The sequence below is a fragment of the Elephas maximus genome, chromosome 8 (assembly GCF_024166365.1).
Source record: "Elephas maximus indicus isolate mEleMax1 chromosome 8, mEleMax1 primary haplotype, whole genome shotgun sequence".
Lineage (NCBI taxonomy): Eukaryota > Metazoa > Chordata > Mammalia > Proboscidea > Elephantidae > Elephas > Elephas maximus.
The window spans coordinates 94,635,460-94,656,482 of NC_064826.1; the positions used below are offsets into that span (position 1 = coordinate 94,635,460).

At 37.2% G+C, this 21,023-nt stretch overlaps 1 protein-coding gene across 3 annotated transcripts in view; it reads left to right on the top strand.

The window, feature by feature from the left end:
* Positions 1-21,023, top strand: part of BBS9 (Bardet-Biedl syndrome 9) — a 511,186-nt gene that overhangs the window by 223,660 nt on the left and 266,503 nt on the right. For all 3 annotated transcript variants that reach the window (XM_049894336.1, XM_049894337.1, XM_049894338.1), the window contains one exon: positions 9,808-9,903. In XM_049894336.1, coding sequence (XP_049750293.1) covers positions 9,808-9,903 — 96 coding nt within the window. The remainder of the gene's footprint in view (positions 1-9,807; positions 9,904-21,023) is intronic.

Below are 21,023 nucleotides of genomic sequence, written 5' to 3' on the forward strand. Positions count from 1 at the left end.
GTTAAAGATCAGGTGTCTAGGTGGATGGATTTACATCTGGGTTCTCAATTCTGTTCCCCTTTCATTTGTTAATTGTTTTTGTGTTTGCTGAGTCTTTTTGGTTTTCTTCGTTTGGTGTGTAAATTTTTACTTTTCTTTGTTGTTACTTTGAAATTTATATTTATCACGGTAATTTTAAAACAACCTGTTATATCTTGAGATCTCCCTGACTCCCTCTCCATATGGAAGTTCTATAACTACATCATTCATTCCCCCTTTTGTTTTGATGTTGTTGTTTACTTTTTAATATCTCTTGATTCCCTTTAATCTATTTTGTAGCTTTGTTTTACTTTTTTTGAAGTCTGCTTGGGTTGTTATCTGGGCGATGCTGTCTTGTGTCTTTATCTCAGGTAGTAATGTGATGACGTTGGTTTTCTATCCAAAGCCAAAAAGAAAGAAAAAACCAAACCTGTTGCTGTTGAGCTGATTTTCACTCATAGTGCCCCTATAGAATAGAGTAGAACTGCCCCATAGAGTTTCCAAGGAGTGGCTGGTGGATTTGAACTGCTGAATTTTCCATTAGCAGCCATAGTTCCTAACCACTGTGCCACCAGGGGTCCTTCTATCCAAAGAACCCCCTTTGATATTTATTGTAGGGCTGGTCTGGTGGTTACAAATTCATTTTAATTTTTGCCTATCTAGGAATGTCCTAGTTTCTCCTTCATTTTTGAAAAACAGTTCTGCTGGATATATAATTCTTGGATTGCTGTTCCTTTCTTTCGGGGCTTTGTGTATGTCATCCCATTGCCTTCTGGATTGCATGCCTTCTGATGCAAAATCAGTGCTTCATCTTATTGAAGCACTCTTATAGGTGCTATTTTGCTTTTCTCATGCTGCTTTTGAAATTCTTTCAGTATATATGATTCTGCAAAGTTTGATTATGATATGTCTTGGTGAATTTCTTTTGAAGTCTATCCTCTGTGGGGTTTGTTGTGCTTTTTGGATGGAAATCTCGTCTTTCATGATTTTTGGGAAGTTTTCTGCCATTATGTCTTCAAAAATTCTCTCTACCTACCAGAAGAAAGGAAATAAAAAAAAGATCAGAGGAGAAATAAATGAAATTGACATCAGAAAAACAATAGAAAGAATCAGTAAAACCAGAAGTTGGTTCTTGGAAAAGATCAATAAAATTAACAAACATCGAGCTAGACTGACAATGAAAAGAAGAGAAAAGATGTAAATAACCAAAATAAAAAATGAAAGAGACATTACAACTGACCTGATAGAAACGAAGAGAATTATGACAGATTATTATAGACAAGTATGTGGCAGCAATCTGAGTAACCTAGATGAAATGGACAAATTCTTAGAAATACACAACCTACCCAAACTCACTCAAGAGGAAAACGGTAGTCTCAACAGACCCATAACAACTGAAGATATTGAATCAGTGATCAAAACCTCCCAACAACAAAAAAAAAGTCCTGGACCAGATGGTTTCACAGAAGAATTCTATCAAATGTGTAGAGGAAAATTGACTTCAACACTGTTGAAACTCTTCCAAAAGGTAGAGAAGGTGGAATATTCCCTAACTGATTCTATGAAGCAAACATAACCCTGATGCCCAAACCAAACAAATACACCACAAGAAAAGAAAGCTACAGGCCAATATCTCTTATGAATATAGATGTAAAAATCCTCAATAGAATACTAGCAAACAGAATCCAATATCATATTAAAAGTGTCATGCACCATAATGAAGTGTGATTTATTCCAGGAATTGCAGGGATGTTTCAACATTAGACAATAAACATAATACACCACATCAATAGAACTAAGGAAAAGAACCACACGATCATCTCTATGGATGAGAAAAAGCATTTGATAAAATCGAACACCCTTTCTTGATGAAAACCATAAGGAGGATTGGAATAGAGGGGAAATTCCTCAATGTGATTCAGGGCATATATGAAAAGCCTACAGCCAACATTATATATAACGGAGAATGATTGAGAGCTTTTTCCTTGTAATCAGGAATAAGATAAAGGGTACCTGCTGTCACCACTTCTATTCAGTATTGTATTAGAAATCCTAGTCAGAGCAAGAGGACAAGAAAAAAAAGAAACAAAAAGTATTCCTATTGGAAAAGAAATTATCTGTATTCATGGATGATATGATCCTACCTATAGAAAATCATTACATAACTGCTAAACCACTGAGAATCATGGCCCAGCCAAGTTGACACACAACCTTAACCATCACGGTCCACCCCATGTCAGCTTTGCACCTGTACACATCTCCTTAAACCATACACAATCTCTAAATAAAGACAATTACAAAGTCATACTTGCTCCTAACATGCTACAACTATCATGTGTACAACTGAAAGCACACTAGCCCTGTTTACATCTTATATTTTATGAGTGAAGAAAACAAAAAATATTTGATGCACAAATACAAGGAAGGAATACTCATAACAATTGGAGTCCTTGTTTCTGCACCTGGTCACATGGATGTAACTGGTATTTAGATTACCTTCTTCCACCATCCATTCTGTATTCCCCTTGCCCTCAGCAAGCACCTCAGCTGGTCATGGTTCTTTGGCTGGTGGGGTGACACAAACCTTCATTCCTGAAGGGTCTGGGCCATTAGTAGTCATGTTAGAAATGGGCCGTTGTAGTTTTCCATTGACTTTAATCACTGGGCATGGTAGTCTTGAGAGGCATCCTAGGGGATCTCCTGTATTCCAGACATACTCTTCTTTACCTCCATTATGTAATATCAATCCAATTTCCCTTTGGTAATCAGGATCAATCATACCAGCCAGTACAGTAACTCCCTTCTTTGCCTGTTGATCTAGAGTCATGAAGAGCCCAAAGGTGGCCAGGTGGCATTCTTATCTTCCAGTTCAATGGAATCAGTGTTGTGTCTCCTGGTGAGAGCACTCCTGTCTTTGGAATTAAGATCTGTAGAACTGCAGAGCATAGTGTCATGGGGACAGGAGACAGAAATTTTGTGAGTGGGTCACTAGGGGTAATAGCGAGTACTGCCACTTCCATTTCCACACTTTGCTTCCTGAAACCATGAATCCTGGCTATGGGAGAAACGGCACCACATATTCGACACTGGTTTAGAGCATATACAGCCTCCTGGAGAATATTGTTCAAATCTGCAAAGTATTGCCACGTTGCTTGTGCTGTAATTATGTCTTCAGAAGGCCATTCCATTGTTCTATCAAGCTAGCTGTTTCAGGCTGATTGGGAATATGGTAAGTCCAGTGAATTCCATGAGCATGGGCCTAATGCTGCACTTTGTTTGCTGTGAAGTGCATTCCTTGATTTGAGATGGTGCTATATGGGATACCATGATGGTGAATAAGGCATTCTGTAAGTCCACGGATTGTAGTTTTGGCATTAGCATTGTGTGAAATTCAGGGAACGCAAATCCATATCCAGAGTAAATGTCTATTCCAGTAAGAACAAAACACTGCCCTTTTCATGATGAAAGTGGTCCAATGTAGTCAACCTGCCACCAGGTTGCTGGCTGATCACCTTGAGGAATGGTGCCCTATCCAGGACTCAGTGTTGGTCAGCGCTGGCAGATTGGGCACTCAGTAGTGGATATAGCCAAGTCAGCCTTGGTAAGTGGAAGTCCACATTGCTGAGCCCATGCATAACCTCCAGCCCTGCCACCATTGCCACTTTTTTAATGAGCCCATCGGGCAATGACGGGAGTGACTGGGGAAAGACGATGACTGGTTTCCACAGAATGCATCATCCTATCCACTTGATTGTTAAAATCCTCCTGCTGAGGTCACCGTTGGTTGAGAATTCACATGAGGTACAAATATCTTCACTTCTTTGACCCATTCAGAGAGGTCTGCCCACATACTTTTTCCCATATCTCCTTGTTTGCAATTTTTCAATCCTGTTCCAAGTCGCTGACCATCCAACCAATCCATTGGCCACATGCCATGAATCGATACACAATCACACATCTGGCCATTTTTTCTTCTAAGCAAAGCGAACAACCAGGTGCAGTGCTCGAAGTTCTGCCCATTGAGAGGATTTCACTTCACCACTATCCTTCAGGGAGTTCCCACAAAGGGGCTGTATGTAGTGCTGCCACTTTCCACTTTTGAGTGATGTTTGCATATCTTGACTTGGTCTGCCTGTGCTTCAGGGTACATGGTAAAGCATATGGCAGGTGTGTCTAGGAAGGGAGGGGAGTGAAGAAGAGTTTAGTAGGGACAGAAGGGGATGACTGCCTGCACAGGACTGATTCTGGTGAGGGTGGGTTCCAGTTGTCACTGTGTGGGTTGACTCCTCTCTGGGTTTCTCCTGTATAAATGGCCAGGTGCCTCTACTGGCAGTTCCTGCACTAATTCCTAGCTTGCTCCCTTCTTGCACTTAGCAGAGGGGCTGGAGCTCTCTTATACCCTCTGTTCCTCCCCTACATGCCACTGCAAACGTGCACTTCCTGTCTATAGTTTCTTCATAAGGCTCTGCTGACTCAGTCTGTCTCACTTTGCTCCAGATGCACTTCCCCTGGTATTGAAGTTATACCACTCCTGTGGTTCCCCTCTCAGAGGTGCCCCATCCTTGGCCACATCCTGCCAACCTTCTCTGATGAGAAAACAAAAAAATTTTTTTCTTCCATTTTTTAAATGATTTTCCCTGCTTACTTTGGGCTTAATTTTCTTTTTCCTTGTTTCCTAAAGTGAAAACAGAGATTTCTTATTGTTAATATAATTGGTTAGTGCTATAAATTTCTATGTAAATACTGCTTTAGATGCTTTCCACAAATTATGAAATGTTGTGTTTTCACTTTCATTCAGTTCAAAGCACATTTTTTATTTTGGTAAATATGTAGCAAAACACTTGCCATTCCATCTATATTAACGTGTACAGTTTAGTGACATTAATTATGTTCATTATGTTGTTCAACCATCGCCCTTATCCATTCTCAGATTTTACCATAACCCTTAATAGATACTCAGTGTCCCCTTAGTATTGAGTTCTCCTTTCACTCTTTCTCCTGTCTGCCCCTGGTGACCACTAATAAACTTTGGTCTTTATACATTTGCGTGTTCTAGATATTTCATATAAGCTGGACAATATTTGTCCTTTTGCAACTTACTTATTTCACTCAGCATAATGTCTTCAAGGATCATCCATGTTGTAGCATATTTCAGGATGTCATTTCTATTTATGCCAGAGTAGTAATATTTCACAGTATTGGTGCAGTGGTTAAGTGTTCGGCTGCTAACCAAAGGTCGGCAGTTTGAATCCACCAGCTGCTTCTTGGAAACCCTTTGGGGCAGTTCTACTCTGTCCTGTAGGGTCGCTGTGAGTCAGAATCCATTCAACGGCATCTGGTTTGAATGTACTACATTTTATTTATCCATTCATCTGTTAATGGACATTTAAGTTGTTTCCATCTTTTGTTTGTTGTGAATAGTGCTGCAGCGAACATTGGTGTACAAGTATCTGTTTGTGTTTCTGCTTTCAATTTTTTGTGTATATGCCTAGGAGTGGAAACCCTGGTGGCGTAGTGGTTAAGTGCTACGGCTGCTAACCAAAGGGCCGGCAGTTCGAATCCGCCAGGTGCCCCTTGGAAACTCTATGGGGCAGTTCTGCCCTGTCCTATAGGGTTGCTATGAGTCGGAATCGACTCGACGGCACTGGGGGCACCGGGGGGGTATGCCTAGGAGTGGAATTGCTGAATCATATGGTAATTTTGTGATCTACCTCCAAACTATTTTCCGCAGTAGGCATACCATTTTATAATCCCACCAGCAGTGGAGTTCCTATTTCTCCATATGCTTGCCAACACCTATTGTTTTCTTTTTTAATCATAGCCATTCTAGTGGGTGTCAAGTGGTATCTTATTAAAGTTTTGATTTGCATTTCCTGAATGACTAATGATATAAAGCATCTTTCCATGTGCTTTATTTGAGAGATTTATTTATTTATTTGTATTTCTTTATTTGAGAGATGTCTACTCAAGTCCTTTGGGCAATTTTCCGATAGAGTTCTCTGTCTTTTTTTGTGAAGTTACAAGAGTTCTTTATATATTTTGGATATTAGCCCCTTATCTGATACATTGTTTTGAAAAATTTTCTCCTGATCTGTAGGTTGTCCCTTCATTTTGTTGATAAAGTCCTTTGATGAACAAAAGTTTTTAATTTTGATGAGGTCCCATTTATCTCTTTTGTCTTTTGTTGCTCAAAAGATTTACAATTTTTCTTTTTGTTTCTTTTTTGACCTCAGTGTTGCTTAGAAGTGTAGTATGTAGCTTAGAAGCGAGGATGGCAAGATTTTATCTCACTTACTTTGGATATGTTATCAAGAGGGATCAATCCCTGGAGAAGGACATCATGCTTGGTAAAGTAGAGGGTCAGTGAAAAAGAGAAAGACCCTCAACGAGATGGATTGATGCAGTGGCTGCAACAGTGGGCTCAAAAAACATACCTAATATTGTGAAGATGGTATAGGAGTGGGCAGTGTTTCATTCTGTTATATGTGGGGTCCTATGAGTTGGAACTGACACAACAGCATCTAACAACAAACAACAACAGGTAGTTTCCAAACGCTCGGGGATTTTTCATGGATTTTTTTCTTATTGATTTATAATTCAATTCCATTGTGGTTGGAGAATATGTTTTTATGACATGAATCTTTTAAATTTATTAAGAATTATTTATGGCCCCGGGTTGGAACTGTGTTGGTAAATGTTCTATGTGTGTGTAAAAAGAACAGGTATTCTGATTTTGTCGTATAGTGTTTTATATAAATGTCAATTAGGGCAAGTTTGCTGGTAGTGGTTTTTTTTTTTTTATTGTGGTTAAATATATATAACAAAAATTTCCATTCTAAGCTTTTTTATGTGTACAATTCAATGACATCAATTACATTCATAATGTTGTGCAACTGTCATCATTATCCATTTCCAAAACTTTTCCATCACCCCAAACAGAAACTCTGTGATCTTGTTATCAGTGTTTTTTAAGTTTTCTGTCTTTACTGATTTTCTGTCTACTACTATCAATTATTGGATAGTAGGGTGTTGAAATATCTGGCTGTATATTTTTTTCCAATTTCTGCTTTATATATTTTAAATCTCTGTTAAGTGTATTAAAGTTCACGATTGTTATGTCCTCTTATTATGAAATAATCCTCTTTATTCTTATTAATATTTTTTGCCCTTAAATCCCCTTTAATAATTTGACATAGCCTCCTCAGCTTTCTTTTCACTAGTGTTACAATTTTATGTATACATTTCCTTTTAAGTTATTATGGTTCTTTATATTTAAAATAGGCTTGTTGTAGGTAGTATAGAGTTGGGTCTTGCTTCTTTTACACAGTCTGATAGTAAAAATGTCATGTTGTGACCTTTTACATTTTATGGGGTTGGGCTTAAATCTGCTATCTTGCTCTAGGTTTTTATTTGTTCTGTTTATTTTTTATTCTTAAAAAAATTTTTTTTTTGCATCCTTCGGTATTGAGTATATTTTATGATTCCATTTTATGACCTTTGTTGGCTCATTGTTGTTTTAGTTGTTTGTTTTGGTTGTTTTTAAGTTTACAACAGTGTTTCTCAACTTTTTTTTATTATTGCCTGCCCCCCAGGAAGGCTATATAGACATCTCCATAAATTTTTAATAATGCAGATATATTCTATATCTATTTATATTTTGTATGAGTATCTGTGCTTTACAGATAAAAATAGTAAGATTTTTTTTTTACCCCATCAAGAATCTATTTTTGCTTCTGTGGGGACAGTATTTCCCATTGAAAATATGTGGTTTACAGTATATATCTCTAACTTCTTGCAGTCTATCTTTAGGTGATATTATAGCAACTCACTCGTAGCATAAAAACCATACAGTAGCCTACTTTCATTTGTCCTGTCCTGGCCTTTGTCCTATTGTTGTCATATATTTTATATCTATATATGCTATAAACCCCACTACATATTTGTTATTAAATGCTCTTTAAATAGTTGATTATCTTTCTAAGAGATAATAATGATGATAATTTTATATATTTATGCTTGGAGTTACATTTTTTACTGCTAGTCATTCACTTCCAAAGTGAAAGTCTCCAATGTTATGATTTTTATTTGTTTGTTTTTGAGTTAAATGTGATTCACTTATTGCAATTTTTTGACCCAATTTTAGTCTCTCTCTCTCCCTTTTTAAAATGTTTCCTCCTTCATCTGTCTCTGTCTTTTTAAATGGCAGTTTATTTGTTGAAGGGTACTGTGAGAAACTCTTGTGAGTTTCCCACAGCCTGAATTTTGCTGATTACATCCCTGAAATGTTGTTTAATATTTTCTTCTGTCCCTTGTGTTGTCTGTGGATTGGCAGTTGTTTCTAGAGTTAATAGAGTCAGATTTGATTATTTTGACCAGGCTACTTCATGTGTGGTAGTATACAGTTTTTACAGGGGGCATGTTATATCTGTTTGTCTTCTCTTTTTTCTTTCGTGATGGTAGCAGCCATTGATGTTCAATGCTGAGCCCCACTTGTTTATTAGTGGTTGCAAAATGGTAATATTCTGTTTATTTTGATCTTCGTTTATTAGCTGGAATATTTTTACACTGAGACCTTTCCTTTATCTACTGTTGATTACATAGTGTAGTTTGAGTAGGGACAACAGGATGATGTTTGTTTCTTTCTTTTTAGGACCAGTTTTTGAAATAATGAGTTAATTCTAGAGGATAATCCAATAATGACCATTTGTTTTTTGGTTTTGCTTTGATTTTATTGTCAGTATTAATTCATGCCACTAAATGTATTTTATGTATTTCATTTCATTGCAGTTATCATCATTTTTTTTAATAACTTGTATTAAGCTTCAAGTGAACGTTTACAAATCCAATCAGTCTGTCACATATAAGTTTACATACATCTCACTCCCTACTCCCACTTGCTCTCCCCCTCTTGAGTCAGCCCTTTCAGTCTCTCCTTTCTTGACAATTTTGCCTGCTTCCCTCTCTCTCTATCCTCCCATCCCCCCTCCAGACAAGAGTTGCCAACACAATCTCAAGTGTCCACCTGATATAATTAGCTCACTCTTCATCAGCGTCTCTCTCCCACCCGCTGACCAGTCCCTTTCATGTCTGATGAGTTGTCTTCGGGGATGGTTCCTGTCCTGTGCCAACAGAAGGTCTGGGGAGCATGGCCGCCGGGATTCCTCCAGTCTCAGTCAGACCATTAAGTTTGGTCTTTTTATGAGAATTTGGGGTCTGTATCCCACTGATCTCCTGCTCCCTCAGGGGTCCTCTGCTGTGCTCCCTGTGAGGGCAGTCATCGATTGTGGCCGGGCACCAACTAGTTCTTCTGGTCTCAGGATAATGTAGGTCTCTGGTTCATGTGGCCCTTTCTATCATCATTTTTGATGCTCAAATATTTTTGTCTAGCCAGTGGTAGCTTCTTTAAGTTGACCCTTAAGTCCTTTTCATATAACCCTAATAATTATTGATAGCTTCCTTGTTATCTGTATGACAAGATATTCTGGGTTCATCCTTTATGTTTCCTGCCTCAGATCTGAAATCAACCAGGTCTGATAATAGAAGAAAGAAAATTAAATGATTCTAGAACTATATTGTAAGTCAAAAATTTTAGCAATTGGAAGCTACTAAGGAAATGAAGTTAACATAGCATTGTTCATACATATGGGCTGTAATCATGACTACTGAATTTAAAAAAACAAACAACAAAACCCCCCAAAAAACTGGTTATTCAGCTAAGCTTCCTATTTCCAATGTAGGCAGTTAATCTGCCTTGTGTTTATGTAACATGATTCTTTTTTTTCTTCGTAGGCTTTGCCAATCAGTCAGATGATGATCAGGTGAATGTAATGGGCTTTCGCTTCTTGGGAGGCTCCCGAGTTACTCTTCTTGCTTCCAAAACCTCTCGTAAGTAAAACCGTGTTACTGTTGCTTTTGAAGTTTTCTACGGAGGACTAAACATTGCAAAGCACCATTACATCAAGAATTTCTGGGAAGGGTGATTATCAGTTTGATACTGCAAATTAAAAGCCATGGTGTTAAGTATATAAAAAACCCAAAACCCGTTGCCGTTGAGTCGGTTCCTACTCATAGTGACCCTATAGGACAGAGTACAAGTGCTCCATAGAGTTTCCAAGGAGCAGCTAGTGTATTCAAACCGCTGACCTTTTGGTTAGCAGCTGAGCTCTTAGTCGTTGTGCCACCAGGGCTCTGTTAAAATGTATATAAGGTATAGAAATTATGAAGATTGAATCCTGTTTTGTTAGAGATATGTACCTTCAGTTTGAAAATGAGTAGAGTTTGAGAGAGGATTTATAGAACTGAAAAAATGTTTTTGAGATAGGTATATGGTGAACTAGTTTTTATGGTTAACTAGAAATTGGGATTGATTTTTTTTTTTTTTGTAAATACGTTCTTGTAGCTATCTGTTCCTGTAAAGGTTACAGCCTAGGAAACCCTGTGGGGCAGTTCTACTTTGTCCTGTAGGGTTGCTATGAGTCAGAATTGACTTGATAGCATGCAACAACAACAACAACAACAAGGGTACTGGGAGAAAAAGTGTATGTCCATACATACATTGAAAAAGTCTGGCTGGGTACATTTCAATTTTTTTTTTTTTTAAATCTCCGTAGTTTTTGCAATGATCTTTTACTTTCTACTTTATGTACTTACAGTTTTAGCTGATTATTAATAGTGAAAAATAGTAAAATAAGGCTATCCTCTTTGAAAAATAAAGCTGTTGTATACATCCCTTATTTCTCATAACTGTAATTATGTTTCTCTGGCTAAGATCATAATGACTTCTAGAATATGTAGATTGGTGACTGGTGAAAAATATTAGAACACAACTAAAGAGTCTAGAATAAGGCACTTGAATCAAAGATAATTCAGAGAAAAATGAAAGAATTTTGTGTTTTTCATGGTCTTTGCAATTGGTCAAGATTTCTGTCTTTACATTGGCACCATTTTATTTTTATTAACTTTAATCTTCAAAGGGTGATGGAATCATTTTGGTGCATTTCTCTTAGTTAAAATATTCCCTTTAGTTATACTAAAAAAAAGTCACATTTCTTTGGAAAGTGGTACACATCTTTTGAGTTTGCTTGATGCGATAAAATGAATCTGCAATTGAGACCACTAAAAAGAAAGGCAAAATGTTATTCTTTGTGCAAATGGGGATGTTTGTATCCTAATGATAAATTGTTAAAAAAGCAAAGATGTCACTTTGAGGACTAAAGTGCATCTGACCCAAGCCATGGTATTTTCAATTGCCTCATATGCACCCAAAATCTGGACAGAGAATAAGGAAGACTGAAGAAGAATTGATGCCTTCAATTATAGTTTTGGTGAAGAATATTGAATATACCGTGGAATCCCAGAAGAAGGAACAAATCTGTCTTGGAAGAAGTACAGCCAGAATGCTTCTTAGAAGAGAGGATGGTGAAACTTCGTCTCACATACTTCAGACATGTTATCAGGAAGGACCAATTCCTGGAGAAGGACATCATGCTTGGTAAAGTAGAGGGTCAGCAAAAGAGAGGAAGACCCTCAATGAGATGGACTGACACGGTGGCTGCAACAATGGGCTCAAACTTAGCAAAGATTGTGAGGATGGCACAGGATTGGACAGTGTTTCATTCTTTCGTACATAGGGTAGCTATGAGTCAGAACTGACTTGATGGAACCTGAGAACAACAACATATCCTAATGAATGAATTATATTTATTCTTTTTAAGATAAAGTAACTCTTAGAGCATTGATATGACCCATGACTACCTTACCTATATCTAAATTTCGCCAAATATCTACGAATGTAACTGATTTATTCGTATTAATCTGAATATACAGCAATGCCTTGTCAGAGCCATAGTGTGGGTGTGGTAGCCCCCCAAAAACCCCATTGCTATCGAGTCAATTCTGTGTGGGTAGAAAGACTAACTAATGGAATAGGACAGGACCTTTTAAATACACAAATGATCCATGCTAACTAAAACCTAAAGAGTAAACCATCACACTGCCTTCAGGTTTTTTTGGCTGTAGTGACACAGAGACTTTTACCTAGGAAATGCCCTTGTACTAAAGGCAGGAGAATCTGGGGAGAAAGCAGTTTTCTGGGGATGAGGCAGATGTTGGTGCTCCCTATTACTCTATCAGAGTAAGAAGGAAATGAAGTAATTTACACTCAACCTGTCTTTGATTTTTTTTCTTTTTTTTTGTGAAGTGCATATAAGCTTAACTCTAGAAATTTGGATTGACGGAAAAATTCTACATGTGGAAAGAACCCAGTAGTCCTTCCATAGTAAACAATCAAATGCTTCGTAAGTCACATAGAGTTGCTCTTGGTTCTTGGGTGTTATTTTCCGTGGGCTCTAGATATTCATCTCTTTTTAAAACCTCCTTGATATTCAACCAAGGCTTCAAATGTGCCGTACGGTAATTTAAATTCAATTTCTTGACTCAGTAAAGATCAGTCAAAGCAAGCAAGAGGAGAGTGAGCACAGCTCATTGTCTCAGATTTCAAGTCACATCCTCTGGGGAAGTGAATAGCTTTTAATTTTCAGAAAGGGGAGTAGTGCTTCAGTGCAATTATAATTTAGTATGTGAATTCTGAGAAAAAAATGAAACATTTCAGATAAATACATCTAGGAAAAATATTTTGCCCTGGCAAAATATCTGAAAATTTTTATCACAGTCCTAAATTGATAGTAGTAAAACAGGTCCAATTTTATGAGATTAAATATTTTTATAATTAGTACTGTAAACTATTTCTATATTTAAAAAACCCATTACAAACCCCTTGCTGTCAATTCTGAGTAATAGCTACCCTATAGGACAGAGTAGAACTGCCCCATAGAGTTTCCGAGAAGCACCTGTTGGATTCAAACTGCCGACCTTTTGGTTGCAGCTGTAGCACTTAACCACTACACCACCAGGGTTTCCATTTCTATATAGAACCTATTTATTTTGAGTGATTGGTAGGATTTCAGCAAGAAATATGTTGATGCCTAAATACATAGGCATTCCTCCCACACCCCCTTTTAAGATCCACATCCTCATAGTGATTTTCTACCTCACACAATGGACACTGACACCTATTTCTCCCCATTCCACCACCCCCATCAGTCTCTATTTTCCTTTTCTATTTCCATTTTTGTCTTTATCTCTATCCATATCTATTTCTATCTTGTCTTGTTCTACTTGTTCCTCAGAGGATTTAAAATGGTTTATAAAATTAACCAAAATATGAAAGGAGAAAATAGTTGAAAGAAACAGGGAGAGAAAATAAGGGCAGCAAATTAATAAAGGTAAAAATAATATTAACACAGAAATGGAGACTGTACAATTGGTAAGGTGCTAGTGGCCTTAAAAAAAAAAAAAAGAGAGCATTTTAGTTTCATTCTTCAGAATGTTAAAAAATATAAAATAAAACCATTTGTTTAGGGGATTCATAGGTTTTTCCTGATGCCGAGTCCAGGATGAAATTTCTCTTGAATATTCACAAAGACAACACCAACACTGTCTCTATATTATATAATTCTCTTTTATAGTGAAAAATTTCATAGAGCTTTTTTAAAAAAGGAAACAACTTTAGTAAATATAATTCTATCAGAGACCAGGTTAGTGCAGTCTATGCTGCAGCTTATCCGAGGATAAATTTAGCATATCTAGCATTTCAAGTTTTCAGTATCTAGTGTTTTCATTGAGGATTGGACAACAGAATTCAGTAATTCAGAAGTGAGAGATAACTGGAAAGATTATTTTTTTTTTTTTTAATTTATTTACTGTGGTAAAAAATATATATAACAAAACATGTGTCAGCTCAACAGTTTTTACATGTACAAATAAGTGACATTGATTACATTCATCATGTTGTGCAACCATCACCACTATCCTTTCCCAGATTATTTTGTCACCATTAATGGGGTTTGTTTTTAAATGAGCAATATGAGAACATATTTGAATACTAATTGAAATGATGATGTTCAGTAGAGAGTCTGATGATCAAGAAAAAGAAGCAATCACAAAGCAGTGAAGTCCTTGAGGAGAAAGAATGGGATGCAGAGCCCAAGGGAAGAGATTGAGGGATAGACCTTTGTATAAAGAGAAACACTTCTTCCACTTTGTCTAATTGGACAGAGGTCAAGAGAGATTTTCTAGATTTGTTGGTAAAAAGATAAGGGAACTCTAATAATGTCTAAATTTGAAAAAAATTAAAAAAAAAAAAAGGTTGACATTGGTATTTTGTTGAACAAGAAAGCAAACTCATGAGGTGATGAGGCAGTGTTGAGTTCCCATTTGAGGTGTGAGAATTTTGAAGTGAAACCAGTCATCCTCTTTAGGTGATTTTCCCTAGAAGTATTTTCAGCACCCAAACAACTAAAGCCAGGTTGGGATTTTGATGCAGAGAACTGCAGATAGTGTGTTTTAATGAGAGTGATTATAATAATGGACCGTAATGATAAGGAGAGAAGTAAAGATTAAAGAGAACTGATGGATGGTGAAAAATTAATAGAGTCAAAGGATCAGAAGTCTACATAAGGTTGAAGAAGTGAAGTACAAGGATTTCTGGAGCAAGTGAACTAGAAGGACAACAAGTAGTAGTCAGAAACAATGGAATGTTGATGTCAAGAGTTCAGAGAGGCTTCAGATTCTGAAAATGACAAGCTCATCAGACCAAGTGTGACCTTGGAGGAGTTGGTGGCTAAGACAAAGAGGAGACCAATGACCATAAAGATTTCAAGGAAATAAGATGTCACAGTTGTGGGTATTGAAAGAGCCTGCTCGAATACTTAGCACATTGAATAAGAAAAAGAAACACACTCAGACACATCCCTATGACGTTTCAGAAGGCTGAGGATCAGGAACATATACTCAGAGATTAGAAAGGAAAAGCAAGTTACCGAAGGAAGAGGAATTAAGATAAAAGGATAACATTTAATTTTTTTTTATCAAGGTCATTGGATGCTAAAGGACATTGGAGGAATTTCCCTGAAATTCAAGGGAAAATGATTTTCAAGTTGTAGTTCTTTACTCTGCTAAATTTATAATCAGCAATGAGTGTTGGATTAACACTAAACTCTCAGTATTATGGATAGGACTAGGCATTTGCAAAATAGAAATTTTGTGTAGCTTCAGGTAGGCCTTTGAAAAATGGAAAAGATCATTAATATACTACATGTTTCAAAACTCTGAAATATTTAACATACTGGAAATATTTGCTGAATAGAATAAGGTCGAGTTTGCTTGTCCATTTTAATTGTCTTTGGTTTCAGGCATAATGAAAAAATTGTAGTCATACATGTGATAAAAGCTTGGGCCTTGAAAAATGTTCTTTTTGCAACTGCCAAAAGAAAGCATATGGGATCCTGAGCTGTGTTAATCAAAGATGCCTTCAGAACAAGCAAAGTGAGAGTCTTGCTCTACTCTGTTCTGGGAAGACTATGCTTTTGTTCACTCATTGATTCAACAGATAACATTAGGTATAAAGGCTGTTGTGACTCTCGTGGAGTTCCTGGAGCAACGAGAGAGACGAACGTGTGGAGAACCGGTGATAGACTGCTGCATGTACTGACAGAAGCAGGCTTTAAGTGCCACCAAATCTGAAAGGAGTGAGGCTCCATAAGATTTTATTTGTAAAGGGTCTTGAGGAGTGAGTAGGAGATACTAGGTGAAGGCATTCCAGGGAGAGGGGACGGTATCTGCAGATGTACAAAAAAGCACGGTTTTTTAGTAGTCATTGTCTTGTGTGTCTGGAGGTTCTTAAAGTGGGGGCTCTGCGATAGTCCTTTAACGAAGCCAAGAAATTTAGGACAAGCATAATGATCAAATCAAAAGTCATCAGATGCCTACCCATATAAGTGGTTTAATGTGCACACTGATTCATCAGTATAATATTACTCTAATATTTATTTTAGAATTTTTTAGCAATATTATCAAGAGACAATGAGAATATTACATAAATCCAGCTTGGAAAAAAGCCTTCTGAAAAATAAATTTAGAGGAACTGTTCATAAAAAAAAAGAAGCTTCATAGACACATCCAAACTTCCTGAGGGACAGAGTTACTGGGCTGAGGGCTGGGGACCATGGTCTCGGGATCATGATCTGAGGGGACATCTAGCTCAATTGGCATAACATAGTTCATAAAGAAAATATTCTACATCCTACTGTGGTGAGCAGCGTCTGGGGTCTTAGAAGCCTGCAAGCAGCCATCTAAGATACATCCCAGCTAGAGCAAAAGAGAATGAAGAAAGCCAAGGACACAAGGGCTAGATTAATCCAAAGTACTAATGGACTGTTCATAGTTTCCATTTATATTGAAGAGGTTATATACTCAGTATATTATGACAGACTTCTACTGAAATTGTTTACATTATTTCTTCCAACTTTTTGGTTTAAAAAAAATCATCTGTTTTTCTATGTCACATTTTAAAATCTCAACATAAGTTACACAAATGTGTTGTTTATGATATGAATACAGTCACTATTTATATTGATGAACCCAAAATGTTCTGATGTGAGTAGAGACTGATGTGTGGTGCTTTTTTTGTGTCCTGGTTAATTAAATATATTCTTTCTCCATTTGTAGTAGCGGGGAATGGCAACTGACATGGCTTCAGTCATCCAGATATATTTCATTTGGAAGCTGAAACGGCTGTATCCACTGAACTGCTATTACAAGATCCAGAGAAAAGAGATGAACAGAAATAGATTGAATGTTCATTTTGGCAACTATTTTGATTACTAATATTTTAGGGGGTATTTTAAAATACGAGTTTCTTCTTTCATGTTATATTATCAATAGAATTTGTCTTTTCTCCTTTCCATGAAATGTATACCCTGGAAAGTCTCCAGGGCCAACGTTAACCATCCTGGAGTTCTAATCCTGAGAAAATGTTTAGTAATCAAAATAATGCCTTATGAATCTTTGAGTCATTGATTCTTGTTGATCTTTGGTAATCTGAAAAAGTCAACTTAAAAATATAGTGTTTATCTTTCTAAATCCCAAGCCTAATTGCAAATTTTTCAGTGCAGAAAAATTTAGTTTTTTTTTTTTTCCCTGCATGTGTTGATGAAAATAAGAAAAAATAGAAGCTAAACCGACCAGCTGCTCTGGGAGAAAGATGTGGCAATCTTCTTTTGTAAGCCTTGGAAACCTTGTGGGGCAATTCTACTCTGTTTTATTGGGTCGCTATGAGTCAGAATCTATTTGACGGCAAGGCGTTAAAGTTTTAAAATTACAGAAAATACCACACGTGTTTTAATGTTTATTATGATTGTTAAATTTCTGTTATTTGGTGACATTCATATGTACTTGATCACAGAAAAGAACCTATTAGATATCTAGAATTTTACTTATATTTGAGTTTTTCATTGTTATAGATTTTTCACTGATTTCCCTCTACACTTTTTTTTTTTAAATAATTTTTATTGAGCTTTAAGTGAACGTTTACAAATTAAGTCAGTCTGTCACGTATAAACTTATATACACCTTACTCCATACTCCCACTTACTCTCCCCCTAATGAGTCAGCCCTTCCGGTCTCTCCTTTTGTAACAATTTTGCCAGTTTCTAACCCTCTCTACCCTCCCATCTCCCCTCCAGACAGATGCCAACACAGTCTCAAGTGTCCACCTGATAGAAGTAGCTTGCTCTTCATCAACATCTCTCTCCAACCCATTGTTCAGTCCCTTCCATGTCTGATGAGTTGTCTTCGGGAATGGTTCCTATCCTGGGCCAACAGAAGGTTTGGGGACCATGACCGCCGGGATTCCTCTAGTCTCAGTCAGACCGTTAAGTCTGGTCTTTTTATGAGAATTTGGGGTCTGCATCCCACTGATCTCCTGCACCCTCAGGGGTTCTCTGTTGTGCTCCCTGTCAGGGCAGTTATCAGTTGTGGCCGGACACCATCTAGTTCTTCTGGTCTCAGGATGATGTAAGTCTCTGGTTCATGTGGCCCTTTCTGTCTCTTGGGCTCATAGTTGTCGTGTGACCTTGGTGTTCTTCATTTTCCTTTGCTCCAGGTGGGTTGAGACCAATTGATGCATCTTAGATGGCCGCTTGTTAGCATTTAAGACCCCAGATGCCACATTTCAAAGTAGGATGCAGAATGTTTTCATAATAGTATTATTTTGCCAATTGACTTAGAAGTCCCCTTAAACCATAGTCCCCAAACCCCCGCCCTTGCTTCGCTGACCTTTGAAGCATTCAGTTTATCCCGGAAACTTCTTTGCTTTTGGTCCAGTCCATTTGAGCTGACCTTCTGTGTATTGAGTATTGTCCTTCCCTTCACCTAAAGTAGTTCTTATCTACTAACTAATCAGTAAAAAACCCTCTCCCACCCTCCCTCCCTCCCCCCCTCGTAACCACAAAAGTATGTGTTCTTCTCAGTTTATACTGTTTCTCAAGATCTTATAATAGTGGTCTTATACAATATTTGTCCTTTTGCCTCTGACTAATTTCGCTCAGCATAATGCCTTCCAGGTTCCTCCATGTTATGAAATGTTCCACAGATTCATCACTGTTCTTCATCGATGCGTAGTATTCCATTGTGTGAATATACCACAATTTATTTAACCATTCATCCGTTGATGGACACCTTGGTTGCTTCCAGCTTTTTGCTATTGTAAACAGTGCTGCAATAAACATGGGTGTGCATATATCTGTTTGTGTGAAGGCTCTTATTTCTCTAGGGTATATTCCGAGGAGTGGGGTTTCTGGGTTGTATGGTAGTTCTATTTCTAACTGTTTAAGATAACGCCAGATAGATTTCCAAAGTGGTTGTACCATTTTACATTCCCACCAGCAGTGTATAAGAGTTCCAATCTCTCCGCAGCCTCTCCAACATTTATTGTGTTTTTGGATTAATGCCAGCCTTGTTGGAGTGAGATGGAATCTCATCGTAGTTTTAATTTGCATTTCTCTAATGGCTAATGATCGAGAGCATTTTCTCATATATCTGTTAGCTGCCTGAATATCTTCTTTAGTGAAGAGTGTGTTCATATCCTTTGCCCACTTCTTGATTGGGTTGTTTGTCTTTTTGTGGTTGAGTTTTGACAGAATCATATCGATTTTAGAGATCAGGCGCTGGTCGGAGATGTCGTAGCTGAAAATTCTTTCCCAGTCTGTAGGTGGTCTTTTTACTCTTTTGGTGAAGTCTTTAGATGAGCATAGGTGTTTGATTTTTAGGAGCTCCCAGTTATCTGGTTTCTCTTTGTCATTTTTGGTAATGTTTTGTATTCTGTTTATGCCTTGTATTAGGGCTCCTAATGTTGTCCCTATTTTTTCTTCCATGATCTTTATCGTTTTAGTCTTTATGTTTAGGTCTTTGATTCACTTGGAGTTAGTTTTTGTGCATGGTGTGAGGTATGGGTCCTGTTTCATTTTTTTGCAAATGGATATCCAGTTATGCCAGCACCATTTGTTAAAAAGACTATCTTTTCCCCAATTAACTGACCCTGGGCCTTTGTCAAATATCAGCTGCTCATATGTGGATGGATTTATATCTGGGTTCTCAATTCTGTTCCACTGGTCTATGTGCCTGTTGTTGTACCAGTACCAGGCTGTTTTGACTACTGTGGCTGTATTATAGGTTCTGAAATCAGGTAAAGTGAGGCCTCCCACTTTCTTCTTCTTTTTCAGTAATACTTTGCTTATCCGAGGCTTCTTTCCCTTCCATATGAAGTTGGTGATTTGTTTCTCTATCACCTTAAAAAATGACTTTGGAATTTGGATCGGAAATGCATTGTGTGTATAGATGGCTTTTGGTAGAATAGACATTTTTACTATGTTAAGTCTTCCTATCCATGAGCAAGGTATGTTTTTCCACTTAAGTATGTCCTTTTTAATTTCTTGTAGTAGAGCTTTGTAGTTTCCTTTCTATAGGTCTTTTACATCCTTGGTAAGATTTAAAGTATTTTATCTTCTTGGGGGCTACTGTGAATGGTATTGATTTGGGTATTTCCTCTTCGATGTTCTTTTTGTTGATGTAGAGGAATCCAAGTGATTTTTGTATGTTTATCTTATAACCTGAGACTCTGCCAAACTCTTCTATTAGTTTCAGTAGTTTTCTGGAGGATTCCTTGGGGTTTTCTGCGTATATGATCATGTCATCTGCAAATAGAGATAATTTTACTTCCTCTTTGCCAATCCAGATGCCCTTTATTTCTTTGTCTAGCCTAATTGCTCTGGCTAGGACTTCAAGCACAATGTTGAGTAAGAGCGGTGATAAAGGGCATCCTTGTCTGGTTCCCGTTCTCAAGGGAAATGCTTTCAGGTTCTCTCCATTTAGAGTGATGTTGGCTGTTGGCTTTGCATAGATGCCCTTTATTATGTTGAGGAATTTTCCTTCAATTCCTATTTTGGTGAGAGTTTTTATCATAAGTGGGTGTTGGACTTTGTCAAATGCCTTTTCTGCATCAATTGATAAGGTCATGTGGTTTTTGTCTTTTGTTTTATTAATATGGTGGATTACATTAATGGTTTTTCTAATATTAAACCAGCCTTGCATAAAAAAAAAGCCTTGCATACCTGGTATAAATCCCACTTGATCGTGGTGAATTATTTTTTTGATATGTTGTTGAATTCTATTGGCTAGAATTTTGTTGAGGATTTTTGCATCTATGTTCATGAGGGATATAGGTCTGTAATTTTCTTTTTTTGTGATGTCTTTACCTGGTTTTGGTATCAGGGAGATGGTGGCTTCATAGAATGAGTTGGGTAGTATTCCATCACTTTCTATGCTTTGAAGTACCTTTAGTAGTAGTAGTGTTAACTCTTCTCTGAAAGTTTGGTAGAACTCTGCAGTGAAGCCGTCCGGGCCAGGGCTTTTTTTTGTTGGGAGTTTTTGGATTACCGTTTCAATCTCTTTTTTTGTTATGGGTCCATTTAGTTGTTCTACTTCTGAATGTGTTAGTTTAGGTAGGTAGTGTTTTTCCAGGAATTCATCCATTTTTTCTAGGTTTGCAAATTTGTTAGAGTACAATTTTTCATAATAATCTGATATGATTCTTTTAATTTCAGTTGGTT